Source organism: Hyperolius riggenbachi, chromosome 6, assembly GCF_040937935.1.
Source record: "Hyperolius riggenbachi isolate aHypRig1 chromosome 6, aHypRig1.pri, whole genome shotgun sequence".
Taxonomy (NCBI): Eukaryota; Metazoa; Chordata; class Amphibia; order Anura; family Hyperoliidae; genus Hyperolius; species Hyperolius riggenbachi.
The window spans coordinates 233,196,812-233,224,196 of NC_090651.1; the positions used below are offsets into that span (position 1 = coordinate 233,196,812).

Consider the following 27,385-nt stretch of genomic DNA (forward strand, 5'->3'; position numbering starts at 1 on the left):
TGGTGGCAGATAAATGAAATATTGTGTATTAAAAAGTGTTCATGTTGCTCACACATTCCCCCCCTGGCCTTTTTGCCCAATTCCAAACGGTTTCAACACATTGATTGCATCCACAAGATTGGATGGTCTGTGGGCTGAAAACAGATTGGAAGGCATTCAACAGACCAACCACTAGGAGGCATGTGACACCACATTTTTGTAAAAATCACATCGCTCTGGAGTGAACAAGGCCATACAAACTAAGCCAATTGCTTTTTCAAAACGCTAGCAATTTTAAAAGTGCTAAGAGGAGCACTCGGTGTGCACCAGCCCTCAGGGTGCTAAGGTTTTCTCCTTGCACACTTCCCATGCAAGTTTGAGTTGTGCAGTCTCTTTCTGATTGTAGAGACATGCACTTTCACATAAACAGTGGCTGCTGATTTGAAAGTCCACTACCTGTAGACTATATTCTGGACAGTAAAATGGCTGATTTGAATGCCTTTTGAGATCATTTTGTATTACTTACCATAATTATAAGCTGCTACAATCTTCTTTCTGAAAGCCTCAGAGAGCTCTTTTGACCTCACCATGGTGTTCACTCTTCCTCAACCGCATACTAAACTATTCGGCAAACCTCCTTCAAAATACTGAGTACTGATGTTCTAATTAACGTATGTGCACATGAAGTGAAAAAACACCTGTGTGTGATTTGAGTTATTTAAAGTGAGAATAAATGTGGAGGTGTCCTGAATAATTCCACATCAGTAATTGCATTTTTGTGGAATTACATTTTACAGAAGATATTGTTCTTCAGTTTTAATTGAGTAGTTATATTACCTGAATCTCGCAGTATTGTTAAAATTGAGATTAAATACCCATATGTCTAAGACTTTTACCGAAACACACAGACTTTCACAGGGTGTCATTTTTCATAACTACATAGATTTAGCTTTCTATTAGTCACAGATTATTTGCTAGGTTAAAAACAAGCAGAATAATAAAAAAAAAAAAAAAAAAAAAAACATAGATTGTAACAATAAATGAATGTCTTCTAATAAAGGAAATAAAAACATTTCACAAAACTCCATTGTTTTGAAAGTCATTTTATTTAGGAAAATGAACTCTGAACCCTGTTCTGCCCCAGTAATAAATGAAATCACAGGATTTTCATGAAAAGCAATTATGAATGTTTGTGTGACATTTGATTGTCTGCAGAAACTGCACAAGCATATTAAAGTGCACCTGTCATTTTACACAACATACAGCTAAGGCAAGCATGTTGTGTACTAAAGAAACATTCAGCCTACCAGGCATTATAAAGCAACACCAGGTGTCACGTAACAGCTACCAGGAACAGCAGGTAAGTATTAGGGTGAAATTAGAACCAGCATCATTTTTATGTGTCTGAACCAAGAATTATGCAAAGTTCTAAACCTTGCTGTCTGCGAGTCTATGATTGATGTTTGCGTAGATCAGAAGCTTCTGTTACTGGCCCATCTACACAAGGAGCCTCTGATTTTCCTGACTTGGTGCTACACCCCACCTACAAATGTTCAACAGCCCAATGGCCGAGCCTTAATGGACACTGAAGGCACAGGCATTGGAAAAGACAGACAACATATATAAGCTTTAAAGGAGTGGTCCAAGGTAATATAAAACAATATTCTACTTACCTGGGGCTTCCACCAGCCCCTGGCAGAAGTCCTGTGCCCTTGCAGCAGCTCCGTTCCCAGCCGGTGGGTGGCCTGGGGTCCCCCTTCGGTGTCTCCCTCTACTGAGCTTGCACCGCTGTTAATCATGCTGACTTTGTCTGGAGTGTGAACACTCCAGATGACGTCAGCGCGGCCGAGAGAGGTTCTCGCTCAGGCGCAGTAGATTTGCGTCAGCATCTACACCGGAGGGGAGCCTGGGTCAGCGGATGGAAGTGGAGCTGCGGCAAGGGACAGATCAGCTGCCAGAGGCTGGAGGAAGCCCCAGGTAAGCAGACTTTTGTTTTTAATCCACCTTGCATCTGTCCTTTAATAACTTGTTTTTTATGTTCTCTATCTGAATTTGTGAATTTGACTTTTTACCTGAAAAATAAGACTTTATCTAGTATTAAAATTATAAATTCCCGCTTGCTTTCACAAGCATATTTAAGGAAAACTAGCAAACTTTTTTTTTTGTAAATATAAATATTTTGCAAAGTACTTTCCAAGCAACTTAAAAAAAAATATCCAAAATAAAAATATTTTTACAGCCATTCATACTTGTGTTATTATTAACACTGATATGTTACAGTTTAAAGTGTGCACACAAATACATTTGCCTACCATTTATATATAATCCCTACGTATTTCCCACCGCTTAAGATCTGATATAACACGGATTTAGTAAATAACCAGGAAAGGGACTGTAGCTTAAAGTGGATCCGAGATGAACTTTTATTCATTGCATAATTGGTGTTCCTTTCCTATTGTTTATAGGGCATTCCTCAAGCCAAATACTTTTTTTGTTTTAATACTCTTAATTCCCTATAAACTAAAAAAAAAAAGCCTCGCCCACAGCTTCTCCAAAACGCCAAGGCACTCAGACCCATGTAGCAAGGGCTTATGGGAGCTCAGTCTGGGCAGAAGGAGGTCACTAGCCAGAGATTTCAGTGGAAGAGAGGAGGGGGGAGTGCATTTTTCACAGGCTGAGGGGTGGAGATGCAGTTGCAGATTACCTGTGTACTGATGACAAACAGAACATGGCTGCTCTCATTGTATCACAGGATTAAATCGTCATAAACTGTTGAAGCTGTTTGCAGCCAGATTTGCTGTGTAAACTATCTAAACTTTAGATAAGATGTATAGACAAGTTACTCGTTATAGTTAATTTTTGATTTTGAATCCGCTTTAATCTGCTTTCAGTTCATTGTGGTAATTTTTTATTTTTTTTTTAGCTACGGTAACAATCTCAGACTACTAGAATGCTTCCTATTTCAGATAAGATAAGGACACTGACCGGGGAAGTGACCAGAAGGAAATTGAATCCCTCTTCCCTTTGAAGAGTTTACACGAGTTGTGGCACTAGGGAGAGAAAACAAACACTAAGCTGGGTTGGGGAAAAAAGGGAATATACAGTGAACACTAAAAACAGCAGGATAGGTAAGCTAAACAAGTAATTTCTTATTGGATGATTAATTTTAAATATATAGGGTTTCATCCCACTTGTAGTAGTTCAGGACATGTGTTCACTGAAGAACTAAAATGACAGGATGTAGACTTACAATGAATCTGTCATAAAGGAGCTACACAGTGAGTTGGCATACGTCTCAGCTCCAAGTCGTATATAATATAGGGTACATAAGTAAGCCAGAAAACAACGGTGACGATTACTGCTCATAGCTTCTCCTTGTAATGTAATCAAGTGACTGGTGCACTTTAGTAAACTTTTATACCTTACTTTTACAGCTACAAGAATATTACTCTCCTGTTGCCCCACATTATCAGATTCTGCAGTATGTACCACAGCTGTATTTAACAAGGACATAGTAAAGCAAATGAGAAATAACAATTGTCAGATACAATAAGGACAAGTCGGAGCAGATTAATAAAAATGGCACTGTTGCTCATAACAACCAAAGAGTTCATTGGGGCAGATCCCTGCAGCAAAACAGCATCACACCCTCAGCAGTGATGATGCATGACAAGTACCAACAGGCAACAGGCAATGTATGTAAATAACCACCAGGTTTTCCAGGGCACATTGCAAAATGCTAAATGAAAACAATTTGGTTACTATGGGCAACAGCTTTTTATGTTCTTGGCTTCAGGTTTCATAGAGCAGTCCCAAGAAATAATTAACACACAATTCTAGGCTCAATCTTTGGTCTCTTTACCTCTCGTACATTCTAAAAGATTTCTATTGCTTAATATCAGATAGTAGTCAGTGACAAAAGGACATTTAAAATAAATAGCATAATAAAAATAGATGAAGGTAAAACATGTAGCTCAGATTCCTAAACAGCACAACTCAGGGATCACCAAGGTGGACATTGAAGCGCCTTAGGGAAAAAACAAACAAAAAAAACAGCTTAAGACAGTCAACATCTGTATATTCTGACCCAAGTGACGGATAGGGATGGCCCTGCCCAAGAGAACTCATGTTGAAGCATGTGATCAGTATCAATGTTCTCCCCAGACATTTTTTCCAGGCGGGTAGCATAAAAAAGTGGGGCAAGATGAGAGAATACAGGGTCAGCGCTTTTCTGCACAACTCTGCTTACAGCAGAGGAGGAAGTGAGCCAATGACAGCCGGGTGCTCATCAAAACTAGCCGGGTGGAGCACCTGGCTAAAAGAGCCTGGGGAGTACGCCGAGTACGATCAGCTGATTTGTAAGGTTCTGATTTGCTGTGATGACTTCCTGGTTTAACGCATGATCATGACCAAAACATCAAGGCCTTACAAATCTATCAGCTGATCTCCTACTTCTTGTTCTCCTAGGCAGGGCCATCCCTAGTGACGGATGTCATGCACATATAGCACCTGTTTGAGCTGCAACACACCATCACAGATCTGTGCTGCATGTGCTTGACACACAGTTGTCAAAACTGGAATTGCATTGTATATTGAGCAGGAGCTGTGATGGCTACATTATTCCCTACATCAGGGAAGGACAAATTTCTATAGAATTCAAGCCCATAATTGTTAGCAGTAAAGAATGTAACGAAGCTAATGAAAAACACAAGCCCAAAAAGCTTGAATCAAATCTGAAATGAAAATACAGTATTTACTATTGTATCCCCTCTTAAAAAAAATGTTGTCACAGTCATGCTGACCTTTTGAATTTAGCAGTGTCAGGGCCTGCTTACATGAACTCATCGCTCAAGCACTGTCCAATCATATGAATAGACAGCACTTTTAAATGTTGGTACCATCATTTACCATCCTTTACACAAACGCCATGCTCAATCCCGTCATTTCCCATTGTCTCCTTTACTCCCCGAAGCTTCATGCCCTCTATTGGTAGCTGCAACTTACATAGCGGGCGGCCCCGACATCTGCTATTTAGTGCACGCCCATTTTCAACGTGCTACAATTAGCTGCTCTGGTCCCATCCGCCTCAACACAAAGGTAAACTGATGTGACCAACAGATCTGATATTCAACTCTAGACAACTGTATTAGCATTCTGGTAAAAACATGATGATGATCCCTCACAGGAGCATTAAAGCTAGGACAATAAATAAGCAGTATACAAACAAAAAAGCAGAAAGAAATGATGAACTGAATTGTACAAGTAAAAGATCAAGTATATAAAAATAAAACACAGACAGATTCATAATCAGTTTGAAGTTCCACACTGACATTTAGATCAATGAATACTAAAGTATAGATATGAAATATTCTGTGGATGAAATGACGACTGATATTGAAGATATAATATAGATGTTCAGCTTACTTCTAAGGGCCCGTTCAGATCACAAATGCGGATGGCCATGCGTGCGGAACGCGTGCGGACTGCAACGCGTACGAACGCACGCCATCCGCGTTTGTGTGCATTGCGTGGCTGATCCCATCACTGAAAAGTGAATGGGACAGCCGCGCGTTTTGACAAAATCTGCGTGCAGCATGCGTTCCCGAACCGCACAGGTCCGGAACGCATGCAGTGTGAACATCAGACAGTGCACTCTATGCACTGTCTGATGTCGTGCGTGTCAGCCTCCTGCACGCGTTTCCAAAACGCGGCTGGAAACGCGTGCAGTCTGAATGGGCCCTAACATTTAATTATTAAACCCTGCTGGAAAAACTGGCCAGAACACATTCTTTACCCTGCATTCTCTCTGATACACCACCTATTCGATATCGCTGGTGGCTTCAAGAACTCATTTAAATCAAGGTCACCATAGGACAATGGCCTCAATTCACTAAGATCATGCTGGAAATAATAAGGCAAGAGAAAACTTACCTCCACACAGTAAGAGTTATCTTATCTCTTCATTCCTTATGTTACCTCTTCTGTAGTTAATTTACCTCCTCTGTAGTTATTTTCACACGCAGTTAATGAACAGCCTGTCTAACTCTGGAGTTATTTTAAGGATTAAAGAGTTAACTTAAAGACAGAAGAGTTAACTTCAGGTTTGCCTGAGGTAAAATGTTTCCTGAATACTACATGCCTTATCACCATGGTAACAATTCTAGACAGGGACGGATCTAGGGGGGGGGGGGGGGGCAGGCGGGTCTCTTGCCCCAGGCGCAGTTTGTTGAATTCTTAAAAAGGCGGCAAAATTTGGATGGGGAATGTCAGTTTAGGTGCCAAAACCTGATCTTTAGGCGCCAAAACCTGACCTTTAGGCGCCAAAACTGGATGGGGAATGGCAGTTTAGGCGCCAAAACCTGACCTTTAGGCGCCAAAACCTGACCTTGCCCCAGGCGCAACTTGGTCTAGATCCGTCCCTGATTCTAGAAGAGTTATTAAAGACTGGCGATAAGCTTAGTGAATTGAGGCCGATGTGTTTGTAAAGGAAGAGTACTTGTAAAGCACACTCAATCCTTCCAACTTCCCATGATGCCACTATTACCCCTCTCCCAAGGCCCTAGTAGCTGCTCCCACTCATCAGTGGCATAGAACTACACTAGGCTCTTGCTTACTAACTAGTGTGAACTAGGGAGTTGCACTCATATCTGGCAGGGCGCATCAATAGTGCACTAAGTGAATGAATATGCTATACCAACTGAAGCAGCTGTGAATGGAGTTTGCATTGTTTTGTAGAAGTGAATTCCAAAACCTGTCCTAAAATTCCACCATCCCAGCACATTCCATCTATACTCCAGTAAAGGTTTTTAAGTCTTTGCAAATTATCATGTTCTATTGTTGATGCCAATGATTAGTACATTTTAACTACAAAAATATCAGTAGCTCTTGTGCTGGGGCATACATTTTACAACAAACAGATGTAAGCTAAAGAAAACCTGGACTGAACAAACAAAAAACAAAGATAATCACCCCCCTACACTATAGAACCATTGGATGTCATTTGTGACAGACGCTCCTCCCATTCCTGCATTTTTCCTCTCCATATGTAGCCAGGATTTTCCTGGTGTGCTCAGTGGACCTCCCCAGTCTAGTGTGGCCCAAGCAACCAAAACTCCTGGGCTTGACCATAGTCACATCAGAGTCAGTGTGCATATGCAAACCTCCGGATCACAAGGCTCTGAAATTGGCATAATGGTGATTGGGACTAAGGTGGCAGTGGAGGGTGAGACTGTCACAATCAACATCTGATGGGAGGGAGATTGGTACAGTTCAGGTATACTTTAAGGCATTAGTAAATGGGGTATTACTGTAATAAATAATAATTACACATATGAATACCCTCTACCCTGCTTTACATTACTAAGACTCAGAAGATCACATGACATTAATACTTCATACTTGACGCATCAAATAAACTGCCGGATTGCAAAAAATAAAAAAATAATAATTGCGTAGCACAAGTGCTATGCGATTTTCCTGTGGTAATATACTTTGTATAGGAAGTAGATTGAAAGATGCAGGAGGATTTTCGATTGCGAAACATCGAGTCACAAAAACAGCATCATGGAAACATCCCCACGTGGTTTCTATCAGTTACAAAGCACCTAGCATTTTGCGATCTGCAATCAAAACCAGATTGCTACTTGTGGAAAAGCTTTGTGGGGTGGTATGGGCACATCTCCTCTTTAGTACTTCAGACTTAGCAAGGTCAGAAAGTCAATACAATAGTCTGTATTTAAAGCTACACAACAAATGTACATAAGAATCTGAGGTATACGGTTTGTGAAAATTCTTGTAATATAGGAAGAAATGTTATTTGCCATTCCACCTCACCCCTTAACATAAAACTCAGAACACTATACACACTTCTGACTGTGTCTTATTCTGCCACTGTGAATATAAGACTAGACTCTACCAATAGCAGGGTATTATTATTATGTATTAGCCAACATTTTCCGCAGCATTATGCAGAGCAGAGTTTTGTCATTTAGCTGTCCCTCAGAAGAGCTCACAATCTAATCCCTACTGTAGTCATATGTCTTTCATAGTCTAAGGCCGATTTAGGGGGAAGCAAATTAACTTTTCTGTATGTTTTTGGGATGTGGGAAGAAATCGGAGTCCCCAGAGGAAACCCACAGACATGGGGCGAACATACAAACTCCTTGCAGATAGCCCCCTGGCTGGGGTTTGAGCCAGGGACCGAGCACTGCAAGGTGAGAGCGCTAACCACTACACCACCGTGTTAAAAGGGAAATGCCATGAAGAGTCATTGGAAAGGCACTGAATGAGAATAACATTTATAAGGAACACCTTAACTTTTTTTTGTTTTTTTAAAAGATATTAGCTGAAAAAAAGTGATTATTCCCCAAACCATCTCTTTATTCAGCTGTTTAACTGGCTTCCCATCAGCTACCCAAGTCTCCTCAATCACTCTAACCTATTCCATTATGTTGAAGCTGTCAGTTATTTGAGAAGTTCTAATTACATTATACGGAGGTAAGTGGAACACTAACCTAAGCTAGGTACCCTATTTAATGTTTTAATGTTTTGCCATCTGCAATAATAATAGATCATTTCAGGTGAAAGTTTTGGAATGAGTACAGTATAGGCACATTAACAGAGCACCCTATTTAGCTTTGTAGGGCGAAGGTGGAGTGATTGGCACTCCTACGAGAGTAAAATAGAGGTGCTAATTTTTCCAACTTGCATGTAAATTTAAAGAAGTGGCATTTGACATGATGAGGTGTATGTACAGTCCGTGGCCTTAAAGTGTACCAGAGCTGAAAATTAAAAAAAAGATTTTATATATACCTGCGGCTTCCTCCAGCCTCATCCGCCTGGATCGCTCCCACGCTACCGTCCGCCGCTGCCCGCAGCTACAATAACCGGGTCCCCGCACTTCCGTCAGTCGGAGCCAGTCTAGCGTAAGAAGTGTGCTGTTTGATTATCTCTCCAACAGCTGCTGGAGAGATACGTAGAGAGCGCACTTCTCCTGTGTAGGCTGGCTCCGATGAAGTCAGTGACGGGACCAGTTTGTCATAGCTGCCGGCAGCGGAGGCCTTTGGCATGGGAGCGATCCAATTAGATGGGGCTGGAGGAAGCCTCAGGTATGTATAAAATATTTTCCCTTATTCATCTCTGGTTCCCTTTAATAGAATTAGGCAGCGTTCCTTTTTTTCTTTGTAGGGGTAAGAATGATGGTTTTCCTTCAGTTGGACATCAGTGAGAGTGTGTAGCTAACTGTCACTCGTAACTAATTACAGGCTATAAAACTCTGGCATGGCAGAGAGACAATTCTGAGTGAAAGGAATAGATAAAGTCAATAGCTCAAGATGGGCTTTTGTAAAACATCTAAAACGGTCATCATTCAACTGACAATAAAACTTTAATCTTAGGTTTCTAGTGTTTAAACACAAAATAAAACTGGGATAAAAAAAAATAATTCCATTTATGAGTAGAACCACGGATTATGTGTTTACCTCATCAGTTTATGTTCAGTTCAGGCTTATTTTAATGCAGATTGTACGAAGCTTGGAATTGGGTGCATTCAAATCAGCAGGAAGTACATCTGGTTCGCCAAATTTCAAGCTGAATACTAATTGCAGACAAACAAGAAAGATTCCCATCTCACTGACCATCTCTTGATTACATGAGGGATCACCAAAGACCTTATTAACTATGTCATGCCTGGGCCCACTCTAGATTTTATCTCAAGTTATTTTTGTTTCAGCTGAGGAAAAACTGAAGTTAGCATGCAGCTTTCAGTCTCCAATGACCATCTTGGCAGTCTGTTTTCCCTGCAATTTTCTCTTTGAGAATACATTGTATTGCTGCCAGGAAAATGAACGCCATAGCGCTCTATGGGAATATCAAAGGCCTTTGTTCACTGTCACATTTACCAAGTAATAAGCAGCATCTTGGAGGCGGGGAACATTTACTGAATGTACAGGACACTCTGTATGCTGCGGCCGTTTTCTGCTTATTCTCTGATCCTCTGGCATCCTGTAGCCTGGGACAGAACCTTCATTATATATCAGGCTATTGATTGACAGTTGTGACACAGCAAGTAGTGGCTGTGAACACCCGGTCAAGCCCTAAAGGTAACATGAAAAACCTCATCAACAAATATTTTGTAAAAGATAAAAAAACGTAAAAGGGTATAAATTACACCAGTTATTCAGTGCCCAATCTAATGAAGCTTTATGGGGCTCTCTTTTACTGAATTTTTAGCCTATGCTATGCCAGTATTCAGCATGTATGTTCTGCAGCCACAACAGCATAACGGCAAGTCCAGGCAATGTTTCTGCTTTCACAATGCGCTTTTGCACAGTGGGCTTACAGCTCAAACATGACAAAAAAAAGTGTGTCTAGTATCATCAGGCCACCCTGCATTTATACTGGGGAGTGGGATAGCTTTTAAGTGCTTAGACTGGACATGGTTTACACTTCCAATGTGTAAAGTTGGCATAGCCTGTGTTTCCGATGTGTAGAGTGGTCATGACCAGCATTGCTGGTGTGTAGAGTGGGCGTGGCCAGTGTTCCCAGAGTGTAGAGTGGGCATGGTCTGCGTGCAGAGTAGGCATGACCAGTGCTTTAATGTGTAGAGTGGAAGTGGTTTGCATTTTCAGTGTTTACGGAGTGTGCACTGGCGAGGTCGGAGTTCACAGGTTGTGACATGGGCGTGGCCTGCCTTCTCAGTGTTTAGACTGGGCATTCCCAGTGTTTAGCTTTAGTCTGGCACTGTGTATGAACTTTGAGCCAGTATTTCTGAACATGCATTTAAATAATCTAGAAATAAGAATATGTTTTATCTGCATGGATTCAGAGGTCATTATTTATAAAACATTCTTTAGAAAAAAAGTTAACTTAGCCATGGGTGAGGTGTATACTAACCCCATCTGGTAACTGTCCATATTGGGAATACAGAGAGGCACTGGTCCCCTCAGGATCACTGTGCTGAAAGCTAAAGTCTCTTCTGCTCTTGTGTGGAGTAGATCATCGTAGCCCTTGGTTAATCCTCTTTATTAAAAAGACAAGTGTAAAATGTCTCTACTTGTTTTACATTGGGCAGCAGTCCAGGCAGCATCATGTGTGCTGAAGCAGGTGCACTCTGGATCCTCGGAACAAGAAATAAGCCTTTTGCTGCGTTACAAAGTTATGGCTCTATCTTAACTCCGGATATGAATGGTAAGCCAGTAGGGACATTCCTTTTGTAATCGATGTATTGATTGCCAAAGAAATGGATCAGTGAGAATTCCTCTTCCTCCACTCGCTCGCGGAAAAACCTCCAAGAAGCTAAAGTGTAGCCAATCAGACAGATTGGATTGCACAGCAAAACCTGCGCGACGAAAAGAGAAGCAAATAAATGGCAAAGACTAGCAGGGGTGAAAAGAGGTTACAGGGCTCAGGGAAGGTGTAAAAAGAAAAAAAAGTTGATGCAATCCAGGCAAAACATTTTCAGTCCTTGCTACATTGTGAAATGGTTAGAACTTCTGTATGGGCCCTTTTTCCCCAAGGCTGCAATCTGCTTCTAATAAGACAAGAGTTAACAATTGGCGGTTCCACCCCCTTTAAAGAATTATAAGTTTCCATAGGTAGTATAACATGCCTGATCACCTACATAAGATTTCAAAGAACCCCATGAAGGGCTGGAGATGAACACTGGTCAGAGAATTTACATCTAGGCATATACTGTGCATGCCATATATATGACCTTTTGTTGTGTTCATATATGACCTTTTGTTGTGTTCATAAGTTCATGGTTTGTTATAAGGGTCTAATGATAGCATTAGAGGTGAAAAAAACAATAGTGGAGAAAAGAAACCTCTGTTACTACATTTCATAGTAATGAATGGTACATTACCTGTGTCCCAATACTCCAGTAGAACCAGCCTACATAAGAAGGGTGTCTAAACCAGGAGTAAACACCAGAGGTCACCAGAGTGTGCGTTTCTGACTTCTCATTCTGGACGATGTGGTTGAAGTTGGAGCCAGCTGTAAGCATTGCAGATTTCCTAAGGGCCTCACCAAAGATGACCATCACCAGCCCAATCGCACTCAGCCATGTTATTTGCTTCAGTTCTGAAAGGCAATTCCCACAGATTACAGCAACTCAACTGCACATAACACACTAGTGGTAACATCTGCTATCTTTAGGTATGTTTATGAACATCCTACAAACCCAATATCAAAGATCAGCTTAGCCAGTCTGAACCAAGAATAATAATAATAAAAAAAAATACCATATATCAACGCAGCTGGGCCGATCTGCAGTTAAGCCCTCGCCCCATTCTTGGCCTAAAAATAAGCCAAATCTCCTGATCTGCTGACCCTCCCAATGTGCTGTCATAGCCCCCCATGCAGAGTGCGAACTGCGGATGATTGCATAGCTACCTCTTCTTGCTCCATCTTGCATCTTTGCTTCTCTTGGAGCTCTAGTGGCTAGTTCAGAATCTGCCAGAGAGAAGTAAAAATGCAAGCTGGAGCGAGGAGGGGTAGCTATGCACTCCGGTGTGCTTTGCTTAGGGGGCACATAGTATATCATCCGCAGGTAGCAAACACACACACACACACACACACACACACACACACACACACACACACACACACACACACACACACACACACACACACACACACACACACACACACACACACACACACACACACACACACACACACACACACACACACACACACACACACACACACTTTATAACCAAAATTTAGGTGTAAAAAATTCAGCTTATCAGGGGTGATATACAGTAGTCAACAGGGCCTTTTCTGATCTTCAAGCTTCATTGGAGCCATGCAGAAAAAGCAGATTACAAAACTATGATGAAGCTGACATTGCTGCAATTATGGACTCCCCAAAAATATCTGGATAATTGGATGGTAAAAGTTTAATTCAAGTCCAGTATAAAACGCCAGTCCAGTGAGAATTGCAGACCGTTACTCTTGTAATAACTTCAGCATAAGGTTCTCTCTGTGGGTATAGCTAATTGCAGCATCACACATTATGGTCTGAAATGATTGCTAATGGCAGACATGTTTTAATAATTCCAGGCAATATAGCTGGATCACTTTTTTTTATAATGATCTTAAAGAACCTAAGTAGGGGCGTGTGAACATCTGGATTACTCTGAAATGCAGGTGGCTGTGCCGGTTACAGAAATCCATGGCACCTGTGTTGCTCTCCATTGCAGTGCTGACCCCATTCAAGGCACTAAATGGGACAGCACTATGTTGTACATAGAAATGCAGCAGCGCATTCCATGCAGCACAAAAGTGTGCCCATAAGGCAGTGTGATCTATAAATCCTAGTGTATTGCTACTGCCATAATAAGATATAGCATGCTTTAACCGTCCAGGAGGTTTTGTCAAGCCCTGCTGGGCCGATTTGTTTAATTTTTTTTTTTGCTGCACGCAGCTAGCACTTTGCTAGCTGCGTCAGCACCCTGATCGCCGTCGCCCGGCGCTCGATCGCCGCTATCCGTTGCGCCGCGCGCCCCCCCCCCAGACCCCGTGCGCTGCCTGGCCAATCAGTGCCAGGCAGCGCTGAGGGGTGGATCGGGACTCCCAATGACGTCACGACGTCGCTGACGTCAACACGCCGTCGCCATGGCGATGGGGGAAGCCCTCCAGGAAATCCCGTTCTTTGAACGGGATTTCCTGATCGAAGCGGGCGGGGGGATGCCCGGGGCTCGCTACATGATTTAAAAAAAAAAAAAAAAAAAACTGCTGCGCTGCCTCCTGGCGGAATTCATTAGACCGCCAGGAGGGTTAAAGGATTTCCCAGGTGACAAAATAAATGTTTCACTTACCTGGGGCTTCCCTAAGCCCTAAAAAAAAAAAAAAAAAAAAAAAAAAAAAAAAAACATGTGTGCCCCTCACTGCTGCTCCAGTCGTCTCCAGGCCCCCCTGGCAGCCTCTAAAGATTGCTGACCCCCAATGAGTCAGTGTCTCCGGCGCATGCGCAGTATGCTCCCAGTGACATGGACGCATGAATGCTCAGAAAGTGCTGACCCTTTGGAGGACAGCGATCATTAGAGGCTGGCAGTGGGACCCCGGAACTACGGCGAGGGACACAAATGACTTTTAAGTTTATACCATTTCATTGTCTGCTCAATGACACCTGCCTTGAAGTATGCCAGAACTAAAATCTATGAATTGTTGACCCTTTTTTTGTCTTTTCTGCCCAAAGAACCCATTTTCTGCAAGGAATGTGTTTTATGGCTGTAATTCCTTATCAGTGAGGGTTACACTGCAGTCCGACACAGTCCCAACTCAGACAGAAACTGTCACTTGCATGCCTATTTTTTAATTCTTTCAGGTAGAGAAAGAAAAAAAAGGAATACAACAGCATAGTTATCTCTGTGTTTGGCACTGTACATACAGGTCTATCTCATCATGCCACCTCATGTATCCTTTAAGTCAAATGACTCACTGCATGGAAGAGTTGCATAAAAGTATAAACTAGGGTAATAAATGAAAAATGCATGTTGTATTATGACATTAAGCTTCAAATGATTTCTGACAAAGCCTGCCACAAACCTTGAAATATGGTTAACTCAATGGTGAACTCCACCCAGGAGGAGACAGCGGCCAGTGTGTACTCCAAACTATGATTTAACAGGAAGGAGTCCAGAGATAGACTTTTCGGATTGTTCACTGCTGTGATTAGATACTCTGAGTAGTGGAAGAATGACAGCGAGCAGACATAGCTAGGAGGAAAGGCAAAGAGTTATCTGTACTGTGGGTGTCAATATCCATATAATAATTATACTGAGACTGCTAGTCTCATTACAGATGCCATGTCAATATTTCTAATGCATAAATTAAATCAATGGAGGTGCACACTTAATAAATACCCATAGATAATGCAGAAATGATGCAAGGGGTGTGATAAAACAATAGTCTGCACAACTTGTTCTATATAGCATATTTCTAACGCAGGAACCACATGGGGCCCATTCAAATTTTGCAATTTAAATAAAGTTAGAACTGACAAAAGTACCTGATCAAAACATGGAAGGCCCTAACTGAAAACTTATGCCAGGTACACACGTGGCATTTTTGCGGTTGATAGATGCGTTTGATCATTTCCGACATGTCCGATATTACTTTCGATCATTTTACCGCTCAATTTCTCATAGAAGTGAATGGAAATTGATAAGAAAAGATAAGAGACTCGAGTGGGAAAGCAAGCGGAAAAACTAATTGAAGATTGAACGGGAAATCAACCGACAAAACGCATCGTGTGTACCCAGCATTAGAGAATCTGTAACAATCTGTCCTTAAAGAGGATCTGACACCCCCCCTCCTCCCCTGGGGAATACTTGCCTTGGGAGGAGGAAGCCTCTGGATCCTTATGAGGCTTCCCCCATTCTCCTAAGCCTTTAGTCATCCATCGCTGGCAGCCCCCAAAATGCAGCACAGCAGCGCCTGCAATATTTACCTTCACCTCGGCTCCAACGCTGAGCGACCTTCCAATGGGCTACGACAGAAATAGCTGAGCCCGATCAGGTTCGTTTTACAGGCACAAGACGCCTGCGCAGTAAAGCAGACCTGATCGGGCTCAGCCATTTTCGGCCTGAGCATAATAGGAAAGCCGCTACTGCGCAGGATTGTGGAAGGCAAATACTTACCTTGCCAGTGTCAGTGTTCTCCCCAGAAATTTTTTCCAGCCGGGTGGTATGAAAAAGCAGCCGGGTGGGGAAGGTTATGCTGAGTGTTACTAGGTGGGAAATCGCGCGCACCCCCCCTCCCCACAACATTAAATTGACAGACTAGGCTCGGTCTTGTTGTAGTGGAATCTCAACTTCTTGAGGACCGCAGGGCTAAACCCCCCTAGTGACCAGGCCATTTTTAGTAAAATAGGCCACTGCAGCTTTAAGGCCAAGCTGCAGGGCCGCACAACACAGCACACAAGTGATTCCCCCCCCCCTTTTCTCCCCTCCAACAGAGCTCTCTGTTGGTGGGGTCTGATCGCTCCCCCCCCCCCCCCTATGCTTTTTTTTTTTTATTTATATATAAATATTATTGTTGGTGCTTTAAAAAAAAAAAAAAAGTTTCTTTAAATCCCTTCCCTCCCTCCCCACAGCCAGCCAATGACGGCGATCGGCTGTCATAGGCTTCTGCCTACGAGAGCCGATCGCTCTCCTACCCCCAGTACAGCGCTGCTGCTGATCGCAGCGCTGTACATGCAAATAGACGGCGGTCACGCCGTCTAACAGTCTCCCGAGTGGCAATAGCCGCTCGGAGACTGAAGGCGGGGCGGAACTCCGCTCCCCAAGCAGGAGATGAGTGCGCAGCCTGCGCGCGATCTTCTGCATTAGCTGGCCCCAGGACTTTACGCCTATCGGCGTAAGGCGGTCCTGGGGCTGCCGCTGCGGCCACGCTCATCGGCGTGCCGCGGTCGGGAAGAGGTTAAAGGGATACTTAACTGAAGAAAAATTAGGCTAGCTACTTGCCTGGGGATTCATCTAGCCCCCTAAAGTCCTCCTGCTGCCCTCACCTCCATTCCACGCTGCTCTGTTACTTAGCCTCACATCTCCTCGATCGTGCTCCTGTGGTCAGGAGTGCTTTGCCCATGCGCAGTAGCAATTTTTAGTTACTGCGCAAGTGCAGAATGCTACCGGTCACGGGAATGTGATGGAGGAGGCGAGTGACACTTGGCTGCGCATGCAGCGTTCAGAGAGGAACACAGCGGTGTGGAACGACTGCAAGGGACAAGAACAACTTAAGGGTCTGGAAGAAGCCCCATTTAAGTAACTGGCCATTTTCCTTTAACAAGTTAAAGTGTCCTTTAAAATTCTAACTACTAACTGATTTAACCATGAAATTAGCAGCTTTTCCCATATACATGGGTGGTCCCAGTGTGGAAATGAGGATTTTTGGGCTATAGCATGATATTGATAAGCAGGCAGCTTATCAATATCATGCGATACGCCCAGATATCCCCTCTTACACCACCCATGTACATAGGAAACATGGGGAAAAAAAGCTTGGTAGTTTCACTTTCAAATTGGCAGATTGAACCTGGCTGCTGGTTGTAATGTGACACTGTCAGTCACAAGGGATATTGCTGGAGATGTGGCCTGGGTGTCTCTTACTAATCACTCTGTGCCTGCCCCCCACAAGCTGCAGCTCACTCTCACCATTGACACTCACCTCGGGCATTAATCAGGGCCCGGGAAAGGCAGTGACAGGACAAGATAATCATGGTGGTAAAAGGGTCAAGGCAGCATCATAAAGTTCTGGCTGGCAGCAGCTGAGTTAGAGGCCCCCTCCTCCATTAGAAGCAAGCGAGACTCGCACATACACAAACATGCTGCTGCTGGCAGCAGGACCAGAGAGCAGGAGAGTGTCTGGCAAAACATTCTACAAAGCACACAGCTGTGCGTTATCTCCAGCTCCTATGTGCTGCTAGTACTGGGAGAGGATGAGGAGGACAGCGTCTGGCTGTACATTCCGAGAGCCGCGCTTCCTCTCTCTTCAGCTCAACTGAGCTGCGTGGCTGACGTCCCTGCATTCCCCGCCCCTCCACACAACAGACGGGAACTGAGGAGGAGGGCGGAGGCAGCGTCCCTGAGTGACAGCGGCTGGCTGCAATGATACAGCCCCCGCTGCTCACTAATGAGCCGCACAGAACTGGATAATTTTACCCGAGCGCTCGGGGGAGATCAGCCGGGCGGCCCGCCCAGGTAAATGGCTCTGGGGAGAACACTGAGTGTTCGGGGACAAACAGCGCTGGAACCCAGAGGCTTAGGAGGATGGTGGAAGCCTCATTTAAAAACTAGGGGATTCCCCCTCATGAGGTATCTCCCGGCGGAATGGGGGGGGGGGGGGGGTGTTACAGATTCTCTTTAAAAGGGAAACTTAAGCGTGCTGTGAGGAAACTTGATGACTGCACTAGCTAAGGATACCCAGTAGAGACACTGATGAAGGTCAGGTAGCACCTTTTAGCTGTTAAAGCAACAGCTGATTGGTGAGGTATATCAGTTTGTAAATACTGCATACTAGTATTGATCAGAGTCGTCCAGTCTGTTACTGTTGGAACTTGGGGTAGTTTCCATACCAAAAGACATTTCTGAGCATACATAAATAAGGACATAATAAACAGTTTCCTGTTCTCATTAAAGGGAAAGTCCGAGCTAATTAAAGGAAAAAAAGAAAAATCTACTTACCCGGGGCTTCCTCCAGCCCCTGGCAGCCGTCCTGTGCCCTCGCCGCAGCTCCGCACCCAGCCAGTGGCCTGGGATCCCCTCCAGTGCAGATGCCGACCTCACCAGGTCGGCATCTACTGTGCCTGCGTGAAAAGCCGCTCGTGGTCACGCTGACATCTGGAGTGTACTGCGCAGGCGCAGAACTACTGGGCAGTACACTCAAGATGACGTCAGCACTAATGCGAGCGGCTCTCATGCAGAAGCAGTAGATGCTGATCATCTGCCTCTATGCTGGGAATACACCATACAATTTTCTGTTAGATTCTTCTGTTAGATGTTCCTGTTAAGCCCAATCTACACGATACGATTCTTTGTACGATTCGATTACGATTCTATTTACAATCCGATTAAATCCGACATGCCCGATCGGGATTCGATTCAATTTGCCATTGCAAAACAATGGCAAATCGAATCGAATCCCGGACATGTCGGATGTAATCGGATCGTAAATAGAATCGTAATCGAATCGTACAAAGAATTGTATCGTGTACATTGGGCTTTAGATTTTCTGTTAGAATGCATAATTAGATTATTTTCTGTAGAGACTGGTCATTATCTCTGGTGCATTGTCTTCTGGTTATCTCCTGCTGAGTAGAACAATGCTTAATTGATAGGCAGATAGATGGTTAGATAGATAACTTCCAACATGTTGGAATTTATCTATCTAGCAGGTAAATCTTACAGAGAATCTTACAGAAAATTGTATGTGTATTCCCAGCATAATACTTTTAGCATGCAACAGATGGGGCGTTTCTGACACTATTGTCAGATTTGATAAGATTAGCTGCATGCTTGTTTCTGGTGTGCTTCAGACACCACTGCAGCCAAAGAGATCAGCAGAGCTGCCAGGCAACTGGTATTGTTTAAAAGGAAATAAACATGTCATCCTCCATATTCTCCTCCTCACTTCAGGAGTCCTGTATAGGGACCCTGAGCAGAGGCCGTAGGTAGGCATTTAAGCATACTTGTTTTTTCCATAAAAAAAGTTATAAAGAATAAAAATATGTTTGGTTTCATTCCTTTGTAAAAGGGTAAATTATAAGGGTGATGGCTAAATACTTGGGTACCTAGCCAAACTGGGCCTGGATTGCATGCCTCAGCTTAAATAAGTGGTACATAAAGTGTCTTAGCAACTGCAATTCATCTCTTTGAACTGGTCAAAGTCCTTATGGTAGGCATATTTAATACCATGTCATGAGTAAAATGTTATATCCTGCATCTGCAATTCAGGAAAAAAAAAAAAAAAAACAGGTTAAGCCACAGGCGACAACTGGGTGAAGCTGAGGCAATAGTTTTGTTGCTTCTTTGTAAATGTTTATAGAGGAATTAAGAAGTAAGCCTTGGGATCTGGGGACCATACACTCTATACATACTCACCATCCAAAGTGCCTCCATGGTGACTGACTGACACTTACAATCAATCCACAGCCGAATGCAAAGCCTAGGAAAGCAGCTCTGATGGCTACCTGCAAGAGAGACATTTATTATTATACAAGCTGGGTTATAAAGCTGGCTTATTTAAAGAAGAGCCTACTCATCACAAGCTAACCACCTGTATGATGGAGGCCGTCATGGAATGATTCATTAAATGCATGCTAGTTCCAGGCACCTGTTCAGCACCACTGACTGAAGTTACTGCCTTGGATCTAGTATACAGATATGGCAACAAACCACTTATTCGGCACCACTGACTGAATTGATTGCCTTGGATCTAGTATGCAGATATGGAGTAAGACAATGGCGTGTTCTATGAGGCAATAAATTTGAATCAGTAAACCGTGTCTGATGGGGAAAGAGAGGGAGGAATTAGTTAAATTTAAAAGCTGGAGCTGGAAATGAGATTTACCATATTCCACATGACATACAGGGGAAAAGCAGAACAGTTATTCAGCTGCCTTTGAGCTGACAGGTATTCTTTAGCAGTGTAACAGCAATGGGCAAAGCGCAGTACCTCATAACAACAAAAGCATTAAAATGGGTTTAACAGTAACGTACAACTTGCAAAGATGGTTTCACAATGCAGACACCAGCAGCACTTCCTCTGTGACACAACTTGTGGTCAATCAGCTTTGCGGTAAGCTCCGCTTACTGTGACCTGAGAAAGCTTATTAACTGAAATAACACAAATCTCTTAATCTCCTATCCTGGATGGACAAGAAATGGCCAGAGGAATCTACAAACTGCACACCATCACATCACAGAAACATTAGCACTATAGCCAGAGACGTTTCTGGGAATGCCACTGTGTCACTTGCCTGTAGCTAGCCTATTATGTAGCCTTGCCTGTAAATCAGAGACTCTTCCCTGCCCATAATACAAATATCACAAATGACCTGATTAACAAAGACAGGTGCAAAGAAAACTGGGGTATGTGACCACAAACCTTACTGATACCAATGTAGTTGGTACAGACAGTATGAAATCATGAAGTATGAAAGCATGAAAAAAATCAAGGCATGTGGGAAAGGTGTATGTCCAAAGAAACCTATGCAATGAACAGTGGTACAATTTTAACTACTAGAGATATCAGAGCCATAAGCCCAGCGGTGCCAAAGTATCCGCACAGTTCCAGCTATATCAATATACATGGTAGAAATAGCAATAAAGCTGGAAGAGCAGCATCCAGTAGAAATGACAGTGCAATGACCACAGTGTACCTGACTGAGGTATTAGTATACCTGGCAGTTGGCAAAGGTGTAAGTGCAGAGTAAAGCTACTTGCAAAACAGACTTTTGTGCCTGAGTTGCTTGTATTCAAGTGACAGTCTACTGTGTGTACAAGTACTTTTCAATGCTAATGGCCACCCAAGCAGCAGTCCACCGACATGAATTTGATGCTTGATCAATATTTAAATCAAATATCACTCTAGTTTTTAATAAATGTTTGCTAAATGTGATGCTTTTTAAATCTCACTATCCAATCCTTTTAAAGCAAACCTGTAATTTCCCAAGTGGGGGGTGGGGGAATGATAGTCACCGAAGTAGAGGGAAGCCTCTGAATGCTGCAGACTTTCCACATCCTCCTCGACTCCACCACCGCTGCTCAGGGCCCTATTATAACTTGCAGTCGCAATCCCCTTCGCGTGCAAGTGTGGCCATACTGTGCATGCGCAAGTACAGTCATGCCTGCGCAATAGCACAAAACCACTTGTGAACAAGCAGCTTTGGCTTACTACTCAGACTCTGCCGTACTCTAAGGGGAGCGCAGCCACAACAACAAGAAGCACTTTTTTTTGAAGAGTACAGGTTTGCTTTAAAGAAACACTTGCCAGTGTATGCCTAGCTTAAAGTAAACCCGAACCTGAGGTCAAAAAGAAGATAATTACCAAAGAAGAGGGAAGCTTCTGGACCCTCTGGAACATCTGGGCCGCACTCCTATTCAATGTGCAGTCATGGCCGCGTCAGTGCAGTAGCATAGAACAGCTTCAGTTTACTGCACAGGTGTGGCTGTACTCACGCAGGTGCAGTATGGCCGGACTTGCGCAAAAAGAGGAGCGCGATCACAATGAGGAAATCTGACACACTCGTCAGATTTCTTTTGGGGGTCTGCAAGTAGCAACGGTGTTCGGGAGGACGATGTGGGAAGCCTCCACAGGCTTCATTCTTCTTAGGTAAGCATTTTACCAGAGACTCACCTTGGGTACACTTTAAGGTCAATCTGAGGAAAGCCAATTAACCTACCTGTATTTAGAATGTGGGAGAAAACTGGAGTGTGCCGATGGAATCCATGTAAACACAGGGAGAACACACAACAGTGATCTCCACAGAAATGTATTTTAGCAAGTGTGGTGGAGCTGTAGATGGGTGGTGTGTGGTCAAAGTGGGTGTGGTCAATTTTAGGCAATTCTTTGTGCAACTTTCAGTGTGCCAAATCATCAGAACCCCACTAGCATGGTGAATCTTTCCAATGCTCCAGACTTCTTATGCTCTGCAAAATATGTCCCAACTTTCCAGTGTCCCTGTATTGTAACCCAGTCCCAGCAACCCCAGATCTCTTCCAGTTTTCTAGTCCTCCATGCCCCCCCCCCCCTCCCCCATTTGCAGTTGGCAGGGATGTCAGTGATTCTGTGAAAAATGTCAGTGTAGATGGTACTGATATCAGTGTACCTGAACTGATGGTAGCAGTTAGAACAACAGTAGCACAACAACTGAACCTTTATAGTTCACTTGATAGAGGGGTTCCTGGACGATCAGAGCTACATATTTCAATAAAGCAGAAGCATGTAGTGTACCTAGTAGAGGGGCCTTATTAGAAGCAGTCTACAGCACACTTGGTATGTACCTAGTAGAGGGGCCTTATTAGAAGCAGTATACAGCACACTTGGTATGTACCTAGTAGAGTGGGCCCTATTAGAAGCAGTATATAGCACACTTGGTATGTACCTAGTAGAGGGGCCTTATTAGAAGTAGTATATAGCACACTTGGTATGTACCTAGTAGAGGGGCCCTATTAGAAGCAGTATATAGCACACTTGGTATGCACCTAGTAGAGTGGCCTTATTAGAAGCAGTATATAGCACACTTGGTATGTACCTAGTAGAGGGGGCCTATTAGAAGCAGTATATAGCACACTTGGTATGTACCTAGTAGAGTGGCCTTATTAGAAGCAGTATATAGCACACTTGGTATGTACCTAGTAGAGGGGGCCTATTAGAAGCAGTATATAGCACACTTGGTATGTACCTAGTAGAGGGGCCCTATTAGAAGCAGTATATAGCACACTTGGTATGTACCTAGTAGAGGGGTCCTATTAGAAGCAGTATATAGCACACTTGGTATGTACCTAGTAGAGGGGCCCTATTAGAAGCAGTATATAGCACACTTGGTATATACCTAGTAGAGGGGTCCTATTAGAAGCAGTATATAGCACACTTGGTATGTACCTAGTAGAGGGGCCCTATTAGAAGCAGTATATAGCACACTTGGTATGCACCTGATAGAGGGGCCCTAATAGACGCAGTAGTGTGCTATGAGTTTCATAGATGGGTCCCCAGTAAAGCAGCAGTGTTTAATACACCTGGTATGTATCCCAAATACTGACTGACTGAACAGAGAAGGAGGATATGTTACTAACAAAGCAGCGATATGTAGTGTAGCTGGTAGAGGGACCACATTATGCAGTGTATAGTGCACATGGGTATCTGGTAGAGGAGCAGGTGGTGATCTGTTTGGTAGACAGGTCCCAAGTACAGCTGATAAAATATTTAGTGCACCCAGTACAAGTTCCTCAGTAAAGAGGCAGCATGCAGTGTAACTCAAAAGCAGTATGCAGTGGGATTCTTAGGAGAGGTTCCATGGAAGAGCAGCAATTCACAGCGTACCTAGTAGAAGGGATCCCTGTAGAACAGCAGTGTGAGTTTGCTTGGTAAAGAGTTCACTGGTACAGCAGAAATATGCAGTGTACCTGGAAGAGAGGTCCATCATAGAGCAATGTAATGCAGGGTACCTGGCAGAGACATCCTCAGAAGGGCAGTGTTATGCAGCATACCCAGTAAAGGTTCTTCATGTTGGTACCAGTGTACCTGGCAAAGGGCTCCCACTGTTATACTAGGGGACCTCTACAAGATACACTGGTACCTGGTTGAGGTCCCCTAGTACAACAATCTTATGAAGAGTAGCTGGTAGAGGGTTCCTGGAATAGCAATGTTATGCACCGTTTCAGATACTGTGGTTTCTGGTATCTGTAATATGCAGTATACCTGATAGAAGATCCATGGGGGAGCAGTGTTATGCATTGTACCTGGCAGAGGCTTCTTGGTAGCACAGTGCAAAGCAGTGTGCATGGCAGAGGCTATAAGGTAGTGCAGTGTTATATAGTGTACCTGCAGTATACCTCATACTCAACAGAGGAATGCCAGGTAAAGGAGTGTTGTGCAGTGTGCCAAGTGGAGGAATCCCAGAAGAGCAATGCTGTGCAGTGTGCCAAGTGGAGGAATCCCAGAAGAGCAATGCTATGCAGTGCACCTGGTAGAGGGGTCCCCAGTGTTATGCAGTGTATATGGATCTCTTTAGAGCAGTGTAACTGGCCGAAGGGTGTTGTAGAGCAATATTATGCTGTGTACCTGGTACATGGGTCCCCAACAGCAGTGTATAGGGTAGAAGTGTACTTGGAAGATGGGTCCTGTAGAGAAGGGTTATGTAGTGTACATAGTACAGTACAAGGGTCCGAAATATAGCAGTGTTATGGAGAGTAACTGTAGGGATCCACAGCAGAGCAGTGACATGCACCACCTGGTAGAGTTGTCCCCAGTAAAGGAGTATTAATCACTGTATATGGCTCCCTGTAGAGCTGTGTACCTGGCAGAAGGGTGTTGTAGAGCAATGTTATGTTCCTGTGTACCTGGTACATACATCCAATAGCAGTGTATAGGGTAGAGAGGAGTAGTTTGGCAGATGGGTCCCGTAGAAAAAGGTTATGCAGTGTGCATGCCATGGTACAATACAGGGTTCCTAAATATAGCAGTGTTATGGAGAGTAACTGTTAGCGGGATCCACCATAGAGCAGTGACATGCACCACCTGGTAGTGGTGTCCCCAGATAAGCAGTGTAACACAATATAACTGGGAGAGGGGTCTAGTGTAGCAGTGTATAGGGTAGAGGTGTCCCAGGGGAGCAGCGGCAGAAGAGTGCTGTAGAGAAGGGTTATGCTGCGTGCTTGGTACAGTACAGGGGTCCCAAATCTAGCACTGTTATGGAGAATACCTGTTAGAGAGACCCACAGTAAAGCAGTGATATGCACCATCTGGGCTGGTAAAGGTGTCCTCAGAAGACCAATGTTATGCAGTGTACCTGTCAGATGTGTCCCAGGAGTGTAATATTATGCAGTATATGTTATATAGGCTCCTTGCTAGAGCAGTGTACTTGGCAGAAGGCTCTCCGGTGGAGCAGTTATAGAGAGTACCTGGTAGAGTTGTCCCCGGTAGAGCAGCAGGAGTATTCCGTACAGCAGCGCTACGTAGACAGCTAGCACTATGCGTCCCTCGGTGCTCCCCAGTATACTGTGCCCGAACTCAGTGAAGCGAGCGTTGAGGAGCGGCAGGAAAATGACTGACAGCCCGAGGAGGAAGCTCACCACACTCACCCTGCCCTCCTCCACCAGCCGCTCCTCCGCCATCTTGGTAGAGGCAGAGGAAGACCGGCGCGCTCTTCCGCTCAAGCAGAAAGTGTCAGCTGTTTGGAAAAGTTTTGGATAGCTCCATAGCAGCGGCCACTGCTGGTGGGAGGCCAGGCCATACGTACAACACGCGGAGAAAGCATGCTACCCGAGAGACCAGTATCCGGAACGCTAGTTGCGCTTCACACACTGGAAAAAAAAGGAAGCGGGTGCATGTTGTTGGAGGCCCATCTGCATATAAGCTTTTCACCTGAGTTTTCTCCTAGGGAATAATATTCAACTTCACAGCACTTTGCAATTGAAAATTTCCCAAAAAGACGAGACAAAGTCAGAGGCGTATCTAGGCAATATAGCGCCCATGGCAAACACTGAGATTGCGCCCCCCCCCACCACGTAGTCACATGCCTCCAGATAATTAATCAAGTAGTCACTTCCCCCAATTAAATTTTTATTTAGTAGTTTTTATTAAGTAGTTACACACCTCCAGATGCAATAATTCAGTAACCAGGTGCCTGACAATAAGCATTACAGTCAGGGGCATCAAGATCAAATAATTAGGTAGCCAAGTGCGGCAGAAGTTAGATTGTAAGCTCCTCTTGCACAGCCAGCCCAATCCCCCCCCCCCCCCCTCCCCACACAAGGTATACCTGCACCCCTGTAACAGAATTAGCAAATGCGTTGCAGAGGACAAATGATTCCGATGATAAATCACAACTAAATGATATCCCTGTGATGGTAAATTAGATGAGACAACATAGTCTAATAGCATCTAATTCTGGATATCCTGCTACTGTAACATCATCATTTCACTAATGCCAAACATTGCTTCATACATAGAGTCCCAGAAATCAGCCTCCTGTGATATAAAGAAAACCAGCCTATATTGAGCAGAATAGTGAACTGTGAATAATAAAACGTCATTCTGTAATATTATACATTGTTATTATACCACCAAAAGTGTGGATGGAATCACACAAGCAAATTACAAGGATAACAAGAGGCCCTGTAGTGACATAGCAGAATGCAGTAATGAGGGCCTGTAGTGACATATAGCAGAATGCAGTAATGAGGGCCTGTAGTGAGTGACATATAGCAGAATGCAGTAATGAGGGCCTGTAGTGACATATAGCAGAATGCAGTAAAGAGGCCCTGTAGTGACATAAAACAGAATGCAGTAAAGAGGCCCTGTAGTGACATATAGCAGAATGCAGTAAAGAGACAAGACAAGACAAATAACATTTATATTGCGCTTTTCTCCTTGCGGACTCAAAGCGCCAGAGCAGAGCAGCAGCCACTAGGGCGCGCTCTATTGGCAGTAGCAGTGTAAGGGAGACTTACCAAAGGTCTCCTACTGAATTAGTGCTGGCTTACTGAACAGGCAGAGCCGAGATTCGAACCCTGGTCTCCTGTGTCAGAGGCAGAGCCCTTAACCATTACACCATCAGCCAACTGCTAAAGAGGCCCTGTAGTGACATATAGCAGAATGCAGTAAAGAGGCCCTGTAGTGACATATAGCAGAATGCAGTAAAGAGGCCCTGTAGTGACATATAGCAGAATGCAGTAAAGAGGCTCTGTAGTGACATATAGCAGAATGCAGTAAAGAGGCTCTGTAGTGACATATAGCAGAATGCAGTAAAGAGGCCCTGTAGTGACAGAGCAGAAAGCAGTAAAAAGGGCCCTGTAGTGACATATAGCAGAATGCAGTAAAGAGGCCCTGTAGTGACATAGAAGAATGCAGTAAAGAGGTCCTGTAGTGACATAGCAGAATGCAGTAAAGAGGTCCTGTAGTGACATATAGCAGAATGCAGTAAAGAGGTCCCTATAGAGACATATAGCAGAATGCATTAAAGAGGCCTTGTGGTGACATATAGCAGAATGCAGTAAAGAGGCCCTGTAGTGACATATAAAAGAATGCAGTAAAGAGGCCCTGTAGTGACATATAGCAGAATGCAGTAAAGAGGCCCTGTAGTGACATATAGCAGAATGCAGTAAAGAGGCCCTGTAGTGACATATAGCAGAATGCAGTAAAGAGGCCCTGTAGTGACATATAAAAGAATGCAGTAAAG

The 27,385-nt window shown here is 43.8% G+C and overlaps 1 protein-coding gene across 1 annotated transcript; it reads right to left on the bottom strand.

The window, feature by feature from the left end:
- Positions 1–1,066: 1,066 nt before the first annotated feature.
- On the bottom strand, positions 1,067–25,441 carry ICMT (isoprenylcysteine carboxyl methyltransferase). Its single transcript, XM_068240523.1, has 5 exons — positions 25,107–25,441; positions 19,584–19,672; positions 14,533–14,702; positions 11,843–12,060; positions 1,067–11,317 (listed from the first exon to the last, which is right to left on the bottom strand). Exons 1-5 carry the CDS (start codon positions 25,317–25,319, stop codon positions 11,135–11,137), a joined length of 873 nt encoding a protein of 290 aa, XP_068096624.1. The 5' UTR covers positions 25,320–25,441; the 3' UTR covers positions 1,067–11,134.
- Positions 25,442–27,385: the final 1,944 nt, after the last annotated feature.